At 37.0% G+C, this 21,661-nt stretch overlaps 1 protein-coding gene across 5 annotated transcripts in view; it reads left to right on the top strand.

Annotated features, from left to right (window-relative positions):
- The window catches only part of LOC149945644 (P-selectin-like), a 44,365-nt gene extending 25,645 nt beyond the window's left edge, over nt 1–18,720 (top strand). For 3 of the 5 annotated variants that reach the window (XM_090175251.1, XM_090175250.1, XM_090175248.1), the window contains 7 exons: nt 4,873–5,013; nt 6,193–6,372; nt 6,545–6,661; nt 11,087–11,254; nt 13,115–13,255; nt 18,334–18,513; nt 18,629–18,720. In XM_090175251.1, the coding sequence (XP_090031377.1) occupies nt 4,873–5,013; nt 6,193–6,372; nt 6,545–6,661; nt 11,087–11,254; nt 13,115–13,255; nt 18,334–18,392 (806 nt within the window). In that variant the 3' untranslated portion in view covers nt 18,393–18,513; nt 18,629–18,720. Of the gene's footprint in view, nt 1–4,872; nt 5,014–6,192; nt 6,373–6,544; nt 6,662–11,086; nt 11,255–11,789; nt 13,094–13,114; nt 13,256–18,333; nt 18,514–18,628 lie in introns of those variants that run through there. The other 2 variants (XM_090175253.1, XM_090175252.1) reach the window with 2 other exon arrangements.
- Nucleotides 18,721–21,661: the final 2,941 nt, after the last annotated feature.

Here is a 21,661-nt window from a genome sequence, read left to right as displayed (position 1 = left end):
GTCTATTCCCTTTCTTCTCCTCTCGCCCAGTGGAGCGCTATGGTAGAATCGGTCCATAAGTACATCGGAATGTCGGGGTATTTTAGCGCTTTTTTTACGGTCGTTATCAGGTGGGCTCCGAGGTAACATCCCATGAGTTCTAAACGCGGTAAACTTAACTCCTTGTTTAGCGGTGCGACTCTTGCCTTTGACGTGACAAATGAGGAGTGGATTTTGTTGTCTGCGGTTACGTAACGGATGTAGATTACGGTAGCAAACGCTTTAAGACTGGCATCACAAAATGCGTGTAATTCTTTGTGAACAACCGCTTCTCTTCCACTAAAATAACATCTTTCTAGTTGTATTTTCCTGATGTCCGGCATTTCGGTTTTCCATTCATTGTACTGGTCAGTTACTAGTTTCGGAAGCTCTTCATCCCATGTGGTGTTTTCTTTCCATAATAGTTGCAACATCAACTTGGCTCGGATAGTGTACGGTGTCAGCATACCTAGCGGATCGAAGATTTGCGCTACGGCTCCTAGTATTTGACGTTTCGTTCCCTTTGTCTCATTGACGGATTGAGCTATCTTGGTGAGATCGAATGAAAACTTGTCGTTCGTCGGCTCCCACAACAATCCAAGAATTTTCTCACTTCCGGTACTGGCTCCTCCCTCGAATCGTGCTTCCTTATTTTTCGAGTAGTTTCCCTCTCTCGTCCATCTTTCTCTCAATGCCGGCGAATTCGTCTTCCACTTGCGCAGTTTCATATTAGCGCTCCCTAAAATTTCCGAGACCTTTGTTGACTTTTTGTAAGCCATCTCATCGTCTGGGCCTCCACTCAAGAGGTCGTCTACGTACAGATCTTCGTTAATGCATTTTACGGCTTCCGGTTCTGTATCGGAGTATTTTTCGGCGTGTAGGCGAATTGTGGCTGAGAGTAAAAATGGCGAGGTGGTAATTCCGAAGGCGACTCGGGCCATCTTCAATACTCGGAACTGGTCCTCTTCGATTCGACCTTGGTTTTCTTTCACCCAAAGGAAACGCAAAAAATCTCGTTCTTCCTCCGCCAGAGAAACCTGAAGAAAGGCCTTCTCTATATCGGCCATAATAGCTACGCGGTGACTTCGGAATCGGATAAGAAGATGAAGAATGTTTGGATTGAGATTTGGCCCACTTGCTAGACACGAATTTAGTGAAGGCTTTCCCTTTGCGTGGGATGAAGCGTCGAACACTACTCTCAGTTTTGTGGTTGTGCTCGATTCTCTTTTGACTGGTTGATGAGGGATGTAATAGCCTTCGGTGACGTTGAGTTCGCTTTCGTCTACCTCTACGGCTATGCCTTTCTGCAACTGGTCCTCGACAATTGCCTTGTAGTCTAGGTATAGTACTGGATCTTTTTTGAAGGTTTTTACTAAACTTCTCATTCGGATCTCCGCTATCTGACGGTTATTCGGAAGTTCACTTTGATCTACTCTCCATGGAAGGTAGACGTGGTATCTTTCATCCTTGAAGAATGTTTCTCTACGGAACTGCTCCCAAACATCATTCCCACTGAGTTTCTTCTCCTGTTTATCTTGTATCCCCAGAGATTCTATTTCCCAGAAGGATCTTAGCGTTCGGTTCAATTCTTCGTTGTCGTCCGCTACTCCAACTTTCATGCAGATTACTCCAACGTGTTTGACGGATACGGCTCTTTTGTCTATAGGACCCTGTATTGCCCATCCTAGTTTGGTATCGATAGCTACCAACGGTCCATTAATTCTTTCAATACGGTCGTTAACTACGTCGAAATAATAATCCGCTCCTATTAGGATTCCAATGCTGGAGACGGTCGGTGTATCCACGGAAGGTTCGTCAGCTAAAATCAATCCCCTTTCTTTGACGAAGTTTTCGACTTCGTAACAGTTGACCAAAGTAGCGGTTTTGCATAAATAAGGCACTTCTATAGCTATTATCTCTATTTTCTTTCTCGGGTCTCTCTTGTTTTCTATGGTTAAGCGAACTGTATTTCTCTGGACGGCTGTGGGCGATTCGTTGGCAAAGTTTTCTATCGACACAATTTGACTACCTACCACCGGCAATTTTAGCTTTCTGGCTACTTCCTCCTTTATAAACGTGGCTTGGCTACAGCTGTCTAGAATACAGCGAACTACTTCTTCTCTTCTCGGATTATCGGTGCTTTTCACTATTGCCATAGCGGTACCCAGTAAAACTTCTTTTCGACAGCCAACCATCGCTGAGACGACGGACTTCGATTCGGTGTTAGCCTTGAAATCGTTATCGGTAGTGACTTCATCGGTTACGGCGGCTTTCTCGGGCTTGTGAGCGGGATTCTTTTCACAAAGCGCCGAGTTGTGTCGACCACTGCAAAGCTGGCATTTACGGAATTTCGACGTACACGCGGAAGCTTTATGTTGTGTACGGGTACGGATAAAACATCTCTCCATGGTTCGGATGAGTTTTCTTTTCTCTTCTAAGGTGTAGCTACGGCAGTTCACGGACGCGTGGGTGGCGGATTTACAGAAAATGCAGTAAATTCTCCCCGTGGTAACGGTGGTATTCAGCGCGGCAGCGGTAACAGACGGTGAATTTTGACGATGATTAAATCTTGCGGTTCTACTTTGATCGCGTGCGTCACGTGGTTTATAAGTTTGCGATTTCGTTTCTTCACCTTTTAGAACAGCGCAAGTCTCACGGCCTTCTACCTCACGTTTTATAAAACTCACCAACTCACTCAAATCGAACTGTTTACTTTTATTGCAATCCATACTATATCTTAAGCAAATATCATCTGGTAGACTTGCAATAATAACGGAACACAATGAAACGCTGTTTGCAGTGGTATCAACGCCTAAAGCCTTTAAACTCCTTAAGTTTGTCTCTATCGAGTTGTAAAGTTTTCTTAATGCAAAAATGTTCTTTGAGTCTTCTACTTTAGTTAATGCGCGTATCTTATTCATTAGTTGGTTAATAACTAAATGTGTTTGGCCATATCTTTCTTCTAGCAATGAAACGGCTACGTCGTAATTCTGATCTGATTCTTCAAAACCCTCTAACAACTCTAAAGCTTCTCCTTGCAAATAAGATAACAGATATCGGAATTTTTCTACCTCGCTTAACCCTCTTCGGTCGTGTATCGTTGACTTGATCCGCGACCAGAATCCCGGCCATTTCGTATAATCTCCTCTGAACTTGTGAAGTTCAAGGGTTGGTAATTTCGACTCCACCCGAGTGGTTGATTCGGTTATCGATGAGCCTTGGGTGCTGCTCGATACACTAGTAGCTCCTAACTGGCGAAGTCTTCGTTCAGCTTTCCTTTCGGCTAAGTGAACTTGGTCATCGTAGGTCCTTTCCTTGTACTCCTTTTTGATTTCTTCTTCATTATCTGGTAGGAGTTCGGTTATTTGGTCGTCCAACTCTCGCAATTGCAATCTCTTCATCATTAATAGGGAAAGCTGATCTGATATCTCTTCGGCATCCTCGAGTTTCAACAGTCCTTCTAATGTTGTTAAATTCGTCGTGGTATCACTCCTCACAACGGATCGGATGGCTCTTAACTTGGTTAAATCGGATTCGGCTGCCATGTTTCACTAACGGATTTCTTGTTAAGTCTCACAATAATGTACATACGATTACTTCTCAAGTTGCAGAATTCCCGGGTTTCGGCACCAAAATGTGGATTACTTCCGCGATCGGATCGGGTTTTATCAATTTGGGAGAGCGACTACAGCTTAAACCGCGTCAGCCGACTGAAAAACTAACGGGTTTGTTTTTATAGCGCGAATTATTGTGGAATTGCTATTACGAACTTTAAAAGTGAAACACAAAACTATTTATTAAACGAAATACAATTATGTTCTATACGGAGGAAATAAAACGGACCTTTCGGCTCCAAGACAACTTCTCTAGCCTAACATTTAAATATATTTTTCGGTTAGCATATCCCTTTTTATATTAATTTTCACGTGAGCGAGCGCGCCTTCTCCATCTACCTTTTTTTCTCATGTCACGCGTTACGCTCCGCTCACGGTACATTTTCAAATATATAATCTAAATGTGCCTGAAACTCGGCTTAAAATATATATACAACAAAATATACATAATTATGATGATACAAACATTGAAATACCCCAATTCAAACGCGGAATAATTAACAAGTGAAGGGCTCAACTCTCAGGTAGGCGGTCATTCAGACCCTCAGCTAGTTTCAAGGAACCAAAATTGAATTATCCTTATTTTCACTCATTTAATGGTAAATATAGAGGAAGCTTTATTCTTCTTCCCTCAATTGTTTGGAAGTTTCGCTCACGCTTTCTTTACAGCTCTTACCTATTCTAAAGTGAGTGGATTGCGCTAATCACTGAATTAAGCCGCCATTGTCCAAACCTGTATAACTTTCCTTGGTCCCTATTTACGGAGACTGCGCCACCTTAAGGAGCGCCTCCAGCCATGGCGTTTAGAGCCACGTCCGTTGCCTGTCATTGGAGCCCCAGTTATAATTTTTGGCTTATTTTTTGATTGTCTAAAATAGAAACTTTAGCAAAACAGCAAAAAAATCTTAATACATGTAGTTTCCAGGTTTTTAAATCTTTAGCTAACCTGTTTTAGGATAGTTTTTAAAATTTTGTCAATTTCTCTAATAAGAAATACGGTGTTTTTGTTTGCTCGAAAAAGTGATTTTTTTCAAAAACTATGTTTTCTAAAGTTGAAATTTGTACTGAACATTATTTAGATGCAATTTTGGTAGAAAGTGTCCCCCGGCACGTACAATGTACAGAATAAATTTCAACTTTCTAGAAAACATAGTATTTGGAAAAAAAACATTTCGAGCAAAAAAAAAACACCTTGTATAATAAATTGAAAATATTTTTAATTGAAAATTATCGTTTGCAGATTCGAAATGTTCATTACTGTCATTAATAAATTGCAAAAATTTTCTTTCACAATGGTCTACCTGTAAGGTAAACGAAAAAAGATCGTGTGTTATCAAAGGAGGGGAAATTCCTAGAGACCATTGCTTTTGTGCACCACGAAGTAAATAAACATTTTTCAAGCTCAACATTAATCGTAATCAAATGGCGTTATTTTAAAAGTAGCATGAAATAACTCATTTGCTTCTAGTATGCATTGATATTAAGATGTTTTGTTTAATTTGGGACATTTAAGGTTAAATATACTTAAAACACGTATTGCAGTAAAAATGTATCTTCAGATAGAAATAGCAAAACTGAATTCCGATTCTATTTAGTATACGAAAGTTCTGGGTGAAGGCCTAAACATTGTCCGTAATTAGTCATTTAATTAATGACGATAACGACAATGCTGTCATTATTGTTTAGGGTTATTAGTTATGATCACATAATCACTTTTTCATCATTTTGTAAATGAGGAATCTTTTTTGTGATATTCCATTTTAATCGTTGGTAGTCGTTCTTCGGTTATAATTGGTCGTTAAATGCTGAAATCAACTCGTCGTCATGGTAAAATTTACGTTATCGTTATCACAGTAATTGTGTCTTAATCGTTCTGCAATAACTGGAATTGACCTATTATCGTCGTAATCGTAACGCTATCGATCCATAACCTGCGTCGTTGTGGTATTAGTCGTATTAGAAAACTTACGCTTTTAAGCTTACGACCAAAAAACCATTGTTTCGTCTCGTTATGTAACCCTTTTTGGCCTCTTCGGATCTCTGTTGGATTGGCAATGCACTTGCGATAAAAATAACGCCTGGGCTTACTTGTTATCACTGTTACCATAGACCTACTCAAAAATTACTTATACGGAAAAAATATAAGTTGGTAACCTCACGGTTAAAGGCTTGTTATAAATTGGATCCCTTCTTCATTGGTGAAACTTAAAAATGTCATGTGATAAAGGGAGACTCATTTAGAGTACTAAAAACAACTCCAATAGCACATAACCAAGAGAGATTTTTATTCAACTAAAATAGTGTATAGCTGTGTACTACAGCCTGGATGAAGTGAGAATGAAGTTATTTTACAGACCCAAGCAGCAGCAAACACGAGAAGCTCATAAGCTGCTGGATTTTTCTCTTCTTACTAGATGATTTGCTAACATTACGCGCAGACCCATCAGATTAAGCGCTTATCGCGTTGCCGTGACGTGACTGTGTGAAGTGGAAAGCCATATTAGTAGTCTACCGTCGCAAAAGGACAATCTCTAATCACGCAGTATTTTTCTCACTTAAGATTTGTGCGAGCCTCCTGAATTGGATAACGGAAAAGTGGAGTGTAAACGATATAAAACATTGGGTTTCATCAAACAGTGCAATTTCACTTGCAACGCCCATTTTGAACTACAAGGAGCAGCCAATATGTTTTGTAAAGAAGGAGGAGATTGGTCTGAAGACATGCCCAAATGCGTGCATGGTTAGTAGAAATAATTTATAAAACGTTTATAACTATAAGTTTGCACGTGATACAATTTGATATTCGTGGTTAAAACATTTTTTTTACTCCCATTTTTCACATTTTCGCTTGTCTAACGGATTCCCTCCTAAAAACGAGATAATAACCTGAAAAAATTATTTATTTGAAACAGTTGATTGCTTTAGAGAGGATATGGATCGATGCCCCCTTTTCAGAAAATGTAATAATAAACAAGCGAAAACCTGTGAAGTATTTGACTCTAAATACAAGTGTGGGTGTCGTGAAATTTGTAAGTATTCTAGATGATTTTCTCAATATAAGTTCCTTTAATTACCTGATACAACCTTCATGTTCTGTATCTTGACATATTTCATATGTATGTTTTGATTTTTAACTCTTAACCTTCAGTTCTCAATAGCGGCAATTTGAAATTGCAATGTTCAGATATTATACCTAACTTGTATCGTCTTTGTTTATCTTAGATGTTAAACCTTATTGTGAATTTTTAAGAACTCTTTCAACCTAAATGTGCTCATTTAAGACCCGAAACTAAATGATAAAAGTATAACACAATCAACTTAAGAATTCGGATCATAAAATGTTATCTTCTTGTAATAGGAAAATAAGAAAGGCTATGGAATAAGAATAACCACCCGTTATACAGCCCACTTCGCGGATGTCTAATTTGCACCTACGGGTAATGCAACAAGAATACGCGCACAATGGTGGACACGACAGACAGCGACCGTAATAGCTTGGGAAGAGCTTTGTTAGAAAAACACATTCTTTGCCCCAAAGCACGCGAAGTGTTTAATGGTTCTCCAAGAGGGAATGTATGCGGGCACTTCCTAGAATAGAAAATGTTTTAGCGCTCATTATCTCGATATATTTTAGGAAATAACCTATTGAATCAAGGGCCCTTGCACTTGAACTTGCTTAACAGATGAATAACCCATCTTTAATTATTTAAAACTCTACATAATTCCCAGCGGATAATATTCTAAGTGGGTGATTAATGGTTTACTTTTGGTATTTTTTTCACCGCTAACGCGTGCATTATATCACAGAAAAAGTAAACTACCACCAAAAAGAAGAAAACTCAGATTTATTGTGATCAAAGGGGTTTCCTAGATTTGGCAACACTATCATCAACGTCATGGTGTTTAACGTTCACAGACTCAAAGGAGTGCAGTCGAGATAACTGTATCATTAATCGTTTTGTTAAACGCGCTCATTGCAGAGACATTTTTAATTGTTTTGTTCTTATAGAAATGACCACATGCATTTCCCATAATTAACAGAAATATATTTTTTAAATATTTCTTATGATTTAATTTTAATAATTTTGGCTTTAACATTGCAATATATTATCAAAATATTTTATTATAAACCTATTTGTATACAAAGTTTTAGTATGATTATTTTCATTCAACTTAACCTGTTTTGTAATTAAATTATTTTAAAAATTATTTTCTTTTAAAAGAAATTCTTGAAATATTCTACAGTTAATGAAATATTAAAAAAGCTGTGTTAAAATTTGTAAATATTCATGAGATCACTCAAATGTTTTATTAAACTATGAATTAATTTGTAAAAAGAATGTTATAAAAATATTAACGGTTATTATAAATTTGTAATTAAAATCAGATATTTTTTATTTTGGAAAATTATTTGAAATAATCAAAATACACATTTGCCCAATGTATCTTAAATGTATGCTATATTGCTATTGGTCTTATTCAAATGAATTTTTAGATTTTCCCAATATATTTCCATGTTCTAATGTTTTCTTATCAACGAAATGTGCTTGCACATAGTTACCCAAATTCATTTGCATTTATTCAAACTAAATTACATTCCCCTAACTTTACTTGCATTCACCTGCATTACTGACTTTAACCAAAAATTGGCCACTTTACTGGAATTTACCCAAATTTAGCCAATTTACTAGAATTAACCCGAATTTATCCAATTTACTAGAATTAACCCGAATGTAGCCAATTTACTAGTATTAACCCGAATTTAGCCAATTTACTAGAATTAACCCAAATTTAGCCAATTTACTAGATGAAAAGAGAAACGGTTTTAAAATTCACAATTTATTTATTTAAAAAATCCTACGTTTCGGAGGAACTGTTCCTCCTTCTTCATTGATTTCTACAAGTCTGCCACAACAAACCACTTCCTCCTCTCGCAAAATCCCCCATTCCGACAATAGTAGCCTCGCGCGCGAACGAAGCTATCGAGCCCGTTGCTCCTATACCCTTCGACGGTCGACTCGCCTTCGGAATAAAAACGCTCGCGGCTATAGATTAGTAGCCTCTATAGGTATAAAGCGCATAAATGTTTTTTCGTACCAAAGTTTTACCATTATACTGTCAGACTTGTAAAAATCCCTGACGAAGGAGGAACAGTTCCTCCGAAACGTAGGATTTTTTATATAAATAAATTATGAATTTTAAAACCGTTTTAAGTCTCTTTTCATTTAGTTTTTCACAATGTGCTTCTCTTCACTTCAATTTACTATTATTAACCAAAATTTAGCCAATTTACTAAAATTAACCCAAATTTAGCCAGTTTACTAAACTAACCCAAATTTAGCCAATATACTAGAATTTACCCAAATTTAACTATTTTACTAGAATTAACCAAAATATGGCCAATTTATTATAATTAACCCAAATTTAGCCAATTTAGTTACACAAACCTAAATTTAGCCACTTTACTTGAATTTACCCGAATTAAGCCACTTTTAACTTGCTATAACCTAGTTTTAACCACTTTTCACTATAATTTAAACTATTTTAACCACTTTTGCTTTGATTTAACTTATTTTACTGGCATATACTAATTTTACTTAGCCAAATTACATGCATGTACCTTATTTACGTATTTTACTTACATCAAACGAAATGTACATGCATTTACCCAGTTTTGACCATTTTTACCCATATTAAATGATAAAAAGCAAATTTACTTGTATTTTTATAATTGCTTTATTTTTTTCAAGTTGTTTAAGCATTTCATTGCATTTTCTGAAATTAACCTGAATTTATTAAATGTATAATTGTTAAGTGGAATTTTGGGACATTTTCCAAATCTATTAATTTTATATCAATGAACTCATTATAATCCCTGAAAACTCCATTGTCAGCTTGGTCGAGGCTAATTTAGTCGTCTTCTAGTACGAGTAGCTTGGGTTATAACTTTGTCGGGTGATAGACGTATAACTGGCCAGATGCGTCAGTTCTGTTCGACTTTCGTATCTCTGGTTATTTGCTACGCTTTCTTTAATTTCTTAAATTTGCCCTTGTAACTATAAAACTATCAACTGTAGGCATTTCTATTTTAATATTTTAATATTAGCGAAGTCATTGTATATGCGTTTAGTTTAAAAAAAGAACGCACTTGAAACGCTAGAAGCTCAACACGTGGTATTTAAAAAGATGATAAAGTTATGAAATTTTAAAAAGATTTGAAAAAGGCCTTGTTATTTCGTTGGGCTTAAAACATTCGTTACCGTATTAAAATATCTCCAACTTTATATATCTAATCCATCTCATGCTTACGTACTGTCAGTTAAAAACATGAATAGTTGCGATATGTCAAAGAGGTCCAATTCACAACCGAGACTACTCTGATTTCAACCGTACAACAGAATTACTATAAGTTTGTGACGTAGACCTTGACGGTTGAGGATCTTTCACCAACAATTTCAGAAAAAGACATTATCGTTTATACCGCCGTAAAATATCCGTAGGACGTAATCTTTGGTACCTTCGAATACCGCGCTCGCGTCGATCGCGTTGAATCCCGTCAAACCTCTAAATAAAGGGTCATCGTACTCGAGTTAAAAACAAGGAAACAAAAATAAATTTTTGTAATATGAATCGTGTACCCGTGTGTAGGTGCTTTTTTTGCTCATATTGTTTATTTTAGTAGTTATTTAAGTTTAAAGAGTGTAATTTAATATTTATAACAATATTTTTGGAAATACAACTGAAATTAAATACTATTATAAATAATAATAAGTGAAAAACACAGCAATTCCAAAGTTCTTAGTAATGTTTTTGTAACGAGATGGCGTTGGGAGCCCAAAATGAATTAAAATGACAAGACAATGAATTCGAGGAATACAAGTAATATAAATTATTTGATGTAAAAAGCTGATAAAATGTTCAAACTGAAAGTAACATAAATATGAAAAAATTTAATAATGGATATATGCGGAAGCGAGATTCGTAATCACGCCCGGTAGCTTCATAGACAGCGTCCTAAATCATTACACCGGCCTCTTCGCTGAGTACATTGTTCGAAAATGAAAATACCTATAGGGTAATTCCATGCCAAATCACTGACCTATATAAGTTCCCCCATATCAGGTTTCACTTCCAAAGGAAAGAAATGTAGAAATAGGGAAACCTTGCCAAAGATTAAAAATTTGAAAATATAATATAAAATAGACAAACAATTGGGTTTACACCACCCATGTTGCTGTCTGATACCTGCTTTATTGCGAATCCCACATTAGTTATTAAACAGAATATAATAAGATGAAAGTAATTAACTAGTCAGGACCTTTGCCCAGAAAAAGTAACTAAGTCAGAATTCACCTTTACGAAAATGAGTCCACATTATCTAAGAAAACGCGTCCTCCTAAATAAAAGCGATATTTTTGTTTAAATATTTTGCAATTTGGTTATTTTCAATGTAGTGAAAAATGCAAGTATCAACTGTAAATTACCTAAAATAAATAAAGGAAGTATTGAATGCTACGGCCAGGGTTGTGTCGCCTCTTGCAAAGATAATTTCTATTTGGAAGGGCCAGGAGGAATCATTTGCGAAAACAGAAAATGGAAGGGTAATTTTGGAAAATGTAAAGGTAAGTCTAAATATATAAGCGACCTGCTCATAAACATGATTAGGAAATAAGCGGATATTTGTAAATTTAAATATAATTGAAGGACTGTTTGTTAAAAGATTATTTTTTCAACATGACGTGACAAATGTTAATTTAATACAACATATCAACAACAATATGCCCCATTTTTTGTGGGCTTTTATAATTAATTTTATCGAAAATCGCGTTTTCCATCCTTAAACTATTTAGATGAAATTTATGTTGATTTCGCTGAAATTATTCAGGCTTTTAGTAGCTTAAACGCAAAATTAAATAAAATATATATCTTGTTTAAAAATTAGTCATCTCGGTGTACAAATGGCTCGAGTCGGGATTAAGTTGGATTGTGTGTAATTTTTGAAAAAAAATTTCTAGGAGCTTTGCTAAGACAACAATGTAGACGGGTTTTTTTCATTCGAGAAATAACAACACAATTTTGGATAAATAGTTTTATTTTCATGATAAAATGACGGAATTTTGTATATTTTTTATATGCTTTTCATTTAAACATTCGCAGCAATAATTTAAAGAAATACTTTTGGCGTTTTCCACTTCACTGATATCGGTACGATAATGAAATACGTCACTTCTCGGAATCTGTTGCTCAGTTGTTGATCTCGGAGCGCTTACCACGAGAGTGCTTCCACCAGCGCAAGACGTTGACCTCAGCGAGAGCCACATTCGATGTCCCAATGGAAGAGAAAATTAAAAAGCGAGCGCTCTTAGAGCACCAAGATCGGTCCAGTGGAAAACGATATTTTAATCCGTTTATTGAAATCGCTTCCTTGCAAGAATAATTTTAGCTTAATCGAACCATTTGATAAATAATATTAATATTATAAATAATATTTTCATTTACCTAAAAATTACAATTTTGCTTTTACCACCTCAAAAAAGTGTTATGGGTAAAAAAAAACCACCGCAACTCTCTAGGACATGTTCTTTTCCCGTGATTTGATCCAACTTGATGGAACTAGTTTTCATTTGGAAAATTTTGAATTTAAACAAAAATCGAATTTTATGACTTATAATTCGACAAACTCTTGGCTATGAAAACCCGTGTTGCTAGCGTGACTGTTAATTTAAGGCGAATACATATAACTTATTAATCTAAAGTTAATAATTAAGTACTTAACTAAGTCGTGACCGTCGGTAAGAAGAAACGGAAAAGTCAGTATTTGAATTTTTTAAAAATACAAAACATTTTCAAAAAATAAGCGAAAAGGTTTCTATTCGAAGCTCTTAAGTAGAATTATTACTCGCTTCCCTCAGTTCTGGGCAAGCCCAAAAGTAAAAAATAGATTAAAGCTTTTATTTTTCTCAATATTTGCTAGGTGAAGCGCTCATCTCTAAGGTAGGCTCACATTCAGACCTTAAGCTAATTTGCTCATTTAATGGAACAAAAATTTAATTATCGATTATCTTACTCTTTAAATGCTGAATATAGAGGAAGCTTTATTCTTCTTCCCTCAAGTATTTGGAAGTTTGGCTCCTGCTTTCTTTAAATGCTCCGACCTTTCCTAAAGTGAGTGGATTGCGCTAATCACTGAATTAAGCCGCCATCGTCAAAACCTGTATATCTCTCCTAAGTCCCTATTTACGGAGACTGCGCCACTTTAAGGAGCGCCTCCAGCCATGGCGTTTAGAGCCAAGTCCGTTGCCTGTCATTGGAGCCCCAATTAGAATTTTTGGCTCATTTTTTTACTGTCTAAAATAGAAACTTTAGCAAAACAAAATCATAATACATGTAGTTTCCAGATTTTAATATCTTAAGCTAACCCGTTTTCTAATAAGAAATATAATAAACTGAAAATATTTTTATTTAAAAATGATCGTTTGCAGATTCAACATGTTCACTACTATCATTAATAAATTGCAAAAATTTTCTTACACAATGGTCTACCTGTAAGGTAAAAGAAAAAAGATCATGTGTTATCAAAGGAGGGGAAATTCCTAAAGAACATTGCATTTGTGCACCACAAAGTAAATACACATTTTTCAAGCTCAACATTAATCGTTAACAGTGTATTTATTTATTTCAAAGAAAAATGCTCAACAAGCTTCCAGAGGTGGGCTTCTTTAAGAGCTTCGTAAAAATGAGAGATATAGACTATACAATAGTAATAACAAATAACAGACAATAAAGAACAAATGGAATACAATAATAAACGAAGGGTATGAGACTAAATGGAATAGGTACTGTTAGGGATCATGCGTTTGGGAGCGCAGAAATGTTGCGGTATGACGTCTGAAAGTGGAACGACTCGAGATAGAAATAATATCCCGAGGCAAAGAGTTCCAATCATCTATAACATTAGAAGTAAAATTATTCTGACGGGTGGAAGAGAGAACACGGGGTTTGTGAACTTTGAGAGAATGGCCGCGGGTGCGCGAGGAGTTAATGGTAAAGAAATCATTGAGGTTTAGTGCCAAGTTATTGTAAAAGAAATCATGGGGTAAACACAGATCCGCATCCCGAAGGGCATCGATAATAGCGTCATGGGGTAAGGAGTCAAAAGATTTAGCAAATTCGAGAAAAATTACGTCAATGCTAAAGCCTTGATCCAGCCATTTAGACCAGTGGTTTGTGGCAGATATGAGATTCGAAAGACATGATCGCTTTGGAAGAAAACCGTGTTGATCTGTAGTGAAGAAGTGGGTAGAGTGGAGAAAAGCTCTCAGTTGATCAGAAACGAGATACTCGGATAGCTTGGGAACTTGATTAGGGACAGTAATGGGTCGAAAATTTTCCACCCGAGCACGGGAGCCTTTTTTATGAATTGGGGTGATATCCTACTTTCCAGGATTGGGGCAAAAAACAATTAGGAGGAAATCAAAAAATATATGGGGAAAATGAGAAATTGTGCACAATTACTTTAAAAAACTGGATGAATACCATCCGAACCAGGAGGCTTGTTAGTTATGAGTTTATGTAATAGATTGGCTATGTCGGCGGGTTCGCAATTAAATTTAGTGAGTGTGGTAGCAGGCGGTAAAACTGGGGGGGGGGGGGGATATATACTTGAGGAGTAACTTCAGTGGAAAAATAATGATTAAAAATATAAGCTGCTTCTTTAGGGGTAGAGGTGAAAGAACCATCAGGTTTTAGTATCTCAAACAACTTATAACGAGTTTTACGAAATTTGTTTATATGGGAATAGAAGGACTTCGAGTTGGAGGAAATAAGAGTATTAAGCTCAGCCTCGCGTTTGCGTGTTAAATTCCGCATATGGTTAGAGTTGCCATTCCGAACCTTGCGGTAAGCTTCATGATGTTTATTTATAATAATTGGGTTGAAATGACGCTTTTTGGACTGGGTAAAACGGTGCCAGGCGAGAGATTTGGCAGCGCGGCACTTAGTAGAGTGGGAGGAGAGTTTGGTCCGGCGTGGTAAGGGGGATATAAAGTGAGATGCCAGGGTACAGGATTGATAAAAAGGCGTCCCAGGAGTCAGGCAGTGAATTGGTAGACAAAACAAGGGACCAGTCTGGGCCGGATTAACCCCAATATCTGCCCTAAGCAATTAAAGATTTTTTGTCCCCCCCTCATTAGTTAGTAGACGGCGGACTCAGGAAAACAATTTTCTTTTTTGGAATCTTGGATAATACTAATACAGATGCATTTATATTTTATTTATATTTTACTACGTAACTTAATTTTTATAGTGTATGAGATACATTTTGTAGGATAAATTTTTATATTTTTTAAATTAAATTTTATGGTAAATCGGCCACTGAAATTAGGCGAAGCGTCTACTGCTGACATCGGCAATTCGTCAAAACGACTACCTCATGGGAGAGTTTCGTTTGGCCGACCACAAAATACACGTTACGCCGACTGCCCATTTGGCCGACTGCACATTTGGCCGACTGCACATTTGTCCGACTGAGAAATCGGACAAATGGGCAGTGCATTTGACCGATTACACATTTGGCCGACTGCTCATTTGGCCGACTGCTCGTTTGGCCCAATACTTTTTTGGCCAATACTCATGCGTTTGGCTAGGTACTGTCCTCTAATTCGCGTTTTAGAAGGCCTAGCTTTGTTATAAAGAACGGGGTTGAGGGGGTGGCGGACCGGCGGGCCGGGCCCCCAGCGCTCAAGCGAAGTGAGTTCGCGGCGCCGTCAGGGGCCAATACTTAGAATACATTGCCCGTTCTATAGGTCAACCTAACACTAAAGACATAGAGAAGGACAGGCAATAAGAGCAGTCTTTCAAAAGAGCAGTCGTTCAAATGAGCATGTGGTCAGAAATTTATATGCCGGTGCCCTACGCCAGCGTCCAAGCCCGGACAGGTGACAAAGCCAGTATGGGTAGCAGAACCCCACTACTGATGGTCACGACCTCGATGCAAGCCACTCATCCCCCGACAAAAGGCGCAGCAATGGTTCGACCAGCCCCCACTTCGCGCACAGCTGTGAGATAGAGAGCGGATGCTATAGCAACGCCCGCCGGCACCCCACCTATGGAGGTAGAGAGCCAGGCCCTTTGGAGAGAGCTCCTAAAGGGGAACGACGGGCACACAGCAGTCCAAGTAACCCGGCACAGCTAGCACCGGGGATCCCGGTGGGACTCCAAAAGGCCGGGAAACAGGACCGCCGTGCCCTCATACGGAGGCCCGCCGCCCCACAGCAGGCTACCCAATCTGCCGAGGTGGCCAGGTTGCCTGGACCCTCTCCGTTAGCCTGAGCCGAAGCCCAGTATCGAGCCCCTACCTGACCGAAGTCGGAGGTGGAGATAGGACCATTTGATCAGCGCTAACATATCCCAGTGCACCACCGCCCTTATGGGTTACAAGAGCCGGACCCCGACTCCCCGGTAAAGCCACCAGTTATTGCACACCCTGACCCATAAATGATCAGTCGGTCAAATGGGCTGCTCATTTGGCCGACCAGAATTTCGCCTAAAAGAGTAGTAGGCCAAATGAGTAATCAACCATATGGTCAGCCAAATGCACCCCACCCTACCTCAGTACCTCTATAAATATATTGGATACCGCAAAACTGGTGGCGATAACAAAATGGTAACACGAAATGTTTTGACTCTACTAAAGTATAATAGATGATGCCAGACTACCATTATTTCCAAATGTTTTCGAGTTAAATGTATTTACTGAACTGTGAGTTTTAATAAATAAAAATTTTACCAAAATACGTGAATTTAGTATAGTCAAAACATTTCATGTAGCCTTTTTGCTCCCGCCACCAGGGCTGCGGTATTCAATATATTTATGGAGTTAATCGTTTTGGCGAATTGCCGATGTCAGTAGACGCTTCAAAGGAGTATATTATTATAAATATTATATATTTATACTGCTATAGGTATTTTTCTAGGGCAAAATTATAACAGTAACCAATTCAATACCATATAGATCAGAAATCTCTAGATAATTAATGTTTAGGAGAGTTAGATCAAATGGTCGAACACAATAAGTTTCAAGTACATAAAAAGCAGAGCCGCCATGGGGATGAGATTCACTACCATTAGGATCACGTCTTCGATCGTGACGGAACAAGTTGTAGCCTGGCAGACTAAATTCAGAGTCATTCATATCGTGATTCCACCAGGTTTCCGTTATGGCGATGAAGAAAATTTTAAGACCCGAAATCAAATGTGAGAGTTAATCTAGTTTGTAGCCAGACAGAACACCTGCATTTGTTAACACAGCAGTGGAGAGTGAAGCGTGAGAGGAAAACGACATGGGTTGAGCGGGGGGGGGGGGTGGTAAATAATTAAAATTAAAATGGTTCATAGGTTGATTGGTGTTGGTGACACAGCTGATATATGTGGAACAAGATGCTCGAAACGTAATAGAATGGGGGCTGAGCGATAAGGAATCACCGAAAGGGCGGCGGGGCAGATAGAAATAACAAAACTGAATTCCGACTCTTTTTAGTTAACGAAAGTTCAGGGTGAAGGCCTCAACATTGTCCGTAATCAGTCACTTAATGATTAACGATAACACCCTTGTTTTCATTGTTGTTTAGTGATTTAGTCAGTTATCTTATATAGCTATGCTAAGGGAGATATGCAAGTATTTCGGGAGACCGTACACCCATGTAGTGGTGCCTTCTAGCGGAATGGTGTAAAACTAACCAGAAACACGTAATAATTTTTGTAAAACAATTCCTTTACTCCATCCCACTGAGGCGCTGGCGTAGCAAAGGGAGAAAACGGGGTAGACACGGCACACGTTTTAACCATTGCTCTGGAGTATAGTTTCATATCTCCCTAAGCGCCGCTGTATAGGATCTCTGGTATTAGTTTTGAGCAAATAATCACTTTTAAATCATTAAGTTATTGACAAAGCTTTTCCGTAATATTTTTTTAATCGTTCTTGGTTGTTGTAATCCTTCGGTAATTACTGTAATTATTTCGTTATTGCGGAAATCAACTCATCATCACGATTAAATTTACTTTATCGCCGTAACCGCTGTTATAATTTCTTAATCGTTCTGCAAACAGTGGAATTGGCTAAATATCGATGTAATCGTAACGTTATCGATCCATTATTCGTTATTACCCTTATATCCGTAATCTTCGTTATCAGAGTTATAGCTTTCGTACTCATTTTTCTTCGCCATAATCTTTGACATACGTAAACGGTGAAAAGATCATTAAAAAATCGGTTACTTTCCTATAAAAGGTTTGTATGGAATTGGATATGTACTCGATTGACTTAACTCTAAAAAATATTATGGAATAAAAGCATTTTGAGTATTTCAAAATATCATATACCCAAGAAAGACTACTTTTCTACAGTTTATGTATTAATGCTGAAGTATTATTTTTCTACATACATGACTTAATGAGCCTAATCACTTGATACAAGCTCAATCAGCGGCCAACACTAGAAACTCAAATTGATCGATTTCTCTATTCTTAAATGATTTGCTGATATGAATCACAAAGTGTCTGCCTAGTAGACGTAAATCCATCTGTTCAACAGCTTGTCACTTTTGCCGCTACGGGTTCTATGTAACCTGAATGTCAAATGATGATTACACCCTAGCAAAAGAATACTGTCTATTAACGCAATATTTCTTCTTTCTGGCTAAAGACCTATGTGAGCCTCCGGAATTGGATAATGGAAAAGTGAAGTATGAACTGTACGATTAATTAAATTATACGAAGGAGTGCAATTTTACTTGCGACCACCATTTCGTACTTGAAGGAGTGCAAACAATGTATTGTACCAAAGGAGGCGATTGGTCTGAAGACATACCCAAATGCGTGCATGGTAAGTAGAAACAATTTGGCATGAAACGTTCATTATAAATACTAAGCATGGAATGCAGTTTAATATTCGTAATAACCAAACAAAAAAGGTGAAAAAATTATTTATTTTGAAACAGTTGATTGTCCCAGAGAAGAAATGGAACGATGCTCTAAAAACATGAAATGTAAACATTTAGAAGAGAAAATCTGCGAAGTATCTGACTCTGGATTCATGTGTGGATGTCGTGACATTTGTAAGTATTATTTATGATAAATCTCTAGATTAGATCCGTCAAAAACCTGATAAACCCTTAATGTTCTGGTTTTGGACGTTTAATCTGATATTGAGCACTTAACCTTATATACAGAAAAAGTAAAATTTAAAATTGTTCTAATATGAGATAGTAATAGTCTGTTATTAAAACCAACATTTGTATTGTACAGATTTAACAGTCTAATAGTAATGGTTCGACATAAGACTATAAATTCTATATTTCATTAAATTTAAACAGTCTAATTTTAGAATCGAAACACTTATGTTCTGATATTATACCTAAGGACTAGTGTTATAACAGTTAAAATAAAACCGGCCTAATTAACACCTCCGGCTAATGCAACAAGAATATGCGCACAATTGGGGACTCGACGGAGAGCGTCCGTAACAGCATAGGTTTCGCTTTGTTAGGAAAACAAATTCTTTGACCGCAGCACCCAAAATGTTTGGGGATCTTAAAGACGTAGCCGTTATTAACATAATTTTACACTTTCATGATACACAGCCTATTACACATATACAATTATCCTAACTGTAAAAAGGGACCAATACCATACTAATTTGACCGATACGCGGTTGCTAAAAGGTTAAGGGGTCTTTATTCGTACAAAACCCTCGAAGTGTTGTGCGGATATTAATTCTGGTGCTGGGTTAAAATATCCAGCTTTGCTCTCACCGTTAAATTATTATATTTTTTCGTATTCTTTCTAAAACGTTGTCACTCGCCAGTTTACTTAAAATGCAAACAAAAACGTGCTTAAAACCATAAACAAATTTCCATCATGTACCAACCTTTCATCGGTCGAATTAAAACATAGTTAGCAGTTAATTTTTATTCACACTCAACCTTTAAGTCGATTTAAGATTTTATATTAGGCCTATACCAATTAATTTTTCATTATAATATCCATTGCAAGTACCAAAAATATACCGGGTGTCTCAGGGGGTTCGGCCAGGGTGTTTTTTTTAAATGATCATTGGACAAGTTTTAAATTTCAGTGAAGTATTCCTCGTTATTTTTGGAACGGCGCGGCGTATGTTTATGCTAGAGTTATTTCTTGGTGATTGAAATCGTAATGATAATAGTCATTTGTTTAAAAAGTGCTATCCTTATAATAGACCTAATCAACACATTCTCCTCGGAGTTGTTTGGGACTTTGAAATGTAGGGTAATGTCCATACGAGGTTCCAAACATCCGAGGACCGGATTATCATCCCATCAGCATGCTACTTTCCTACTTGCAAAAAAACCCGTCAGAACCGCTAGTCATGACGGAGGGATGTCAGGGGATTGTCTGGAGAGATCTTGACCACCACCTCTTGCATCCGTTCCATCAAGCACTGCATGCTAGGGATACGCCTGGAAGATATATATTTTGCAACTGGCTCCTGAACGTTCTTTCTTATAAAATGGTTGTTTTTACTACCAGAACCAACACATGTAAAGTTGTTTCATCCTTACTGAGGATTTCCTCATCACCACCAAGAACAATTTAGTTTAAACGTCTGGGGAGTTGTGGTCAAAAATCGTCTTTTAAGAAAATGTTTTACCCATCTCGACCTAATGGACAGAAATTTTACAAAACCTAGTAGCGAACATGTAAGATGAACTTCCATTTATTTAAACACGATACAGTTCCAGCACAGCAACAGTGTTTTGATGTTTCAGAACTCCCCCAGAGAGGTATTTGCTTTGGACCTTTTAACGCTTTTGAACTTCATTTCCTTAATATCTTTTGTTAAAAGTCAAGGAAACATAATAGCAGTATGCTTTGTTCATGGACTATTAGCATGCCCTGATGTATTTAGCAGGTCTTATATGTCTTATTGTTTGATTTCATATAAAACTTCTACTTTGGTTAAATTCTTTTGTTAAATTAGAAATAATAATTAAAATAATAATAATAAATCGGTTTTATAAGGATAACTAGACTCAGTCGTTGACTGCTTTACAGCTAAGTCCAATGAACAAGAACATTGAAAAGGGGAAAAACATAATTAAAGTTAAATTTTGACAGACGAATAAGAAACAAAATATTAGGTAACACATAAATAATTACAAAGTTTCGGATACTATTTTCGTTATTACATTACAAAAATGCCGTAGGGTAGAACATTGCTGTAGAAAAAATGACTTCGCAAAGGCTATTTTAGGTAGTGGCACCATGTTTTAGTACATGACATAATATCTTGGTTAAAATTTACCTTTACCGATGAACAAATTTGATTTTTGGGTTTAAAAATAATCTTTACAACTTTGTCATTGAAACGTTTTGTCTGACACCTATCAGTTAAAAAATAATATGTTTCCCTGCCAAAATATATCACCTTAAAAATTCGAACTCTCGATTTAATAGTTTTTGAGAAAAATGCCTTTTGCAATCGCCCTGAGACACCATTTAGAGTAAGTTGTTCCCTCAAGAATAAAGCTATTAATGGTAACTAAAAGATTTAATAATTATATTTTAACAATGATTTTCAGTTCATCCCAAAGAAAAATGCACGTTTTGGGATAGGAGGTTGCAGATTTTTGCATTTGGAATACTAAAGAAGGATTCTCGTTTTTGGGCGGACGAAATTAGGTTTAGTCCATATCGTGAAAATACATCATTGAATTATTTGCACTTCTTTTATATTGCTCGTGTCGCCAAACGATTTAAAAATATTTTTGAGCTTGAATGCAAAAAAGGATTTCATTTGGAAGGCCGCAAATTTGCTGAATGCAACTTAGAGACTGGGAATTGGATGCTCAATAATTCGAAATGCAACATGACTGGTAAGTTTAAAGATTTTATAACTAACTATCTGCCAAATAAAAGTATTTTGAGCCAGGTCAAAGATATCTATAAAATAAACTTCTGATGACATTCCAAGACCCGCTGGCACGTCTAAACTA

Source organism: Leiobunum rupestre, chromosome 5, assembly GCF_980474605.1.
Source record: "Leiobunum rupestre chromosome 5, qqLeiRupe1.1.hap1, whole genome shotgun sequence".
Lineage (NCBI taxonomy): Eukaryota > Metazoa > Arthropoda > Arachnida > Opiliones > Sclerosomatidae > Leiobunum > Leiobunum rupestre.
This window is presented reverse-complemented; position numbering and strand designations above follow the sequence as displayed.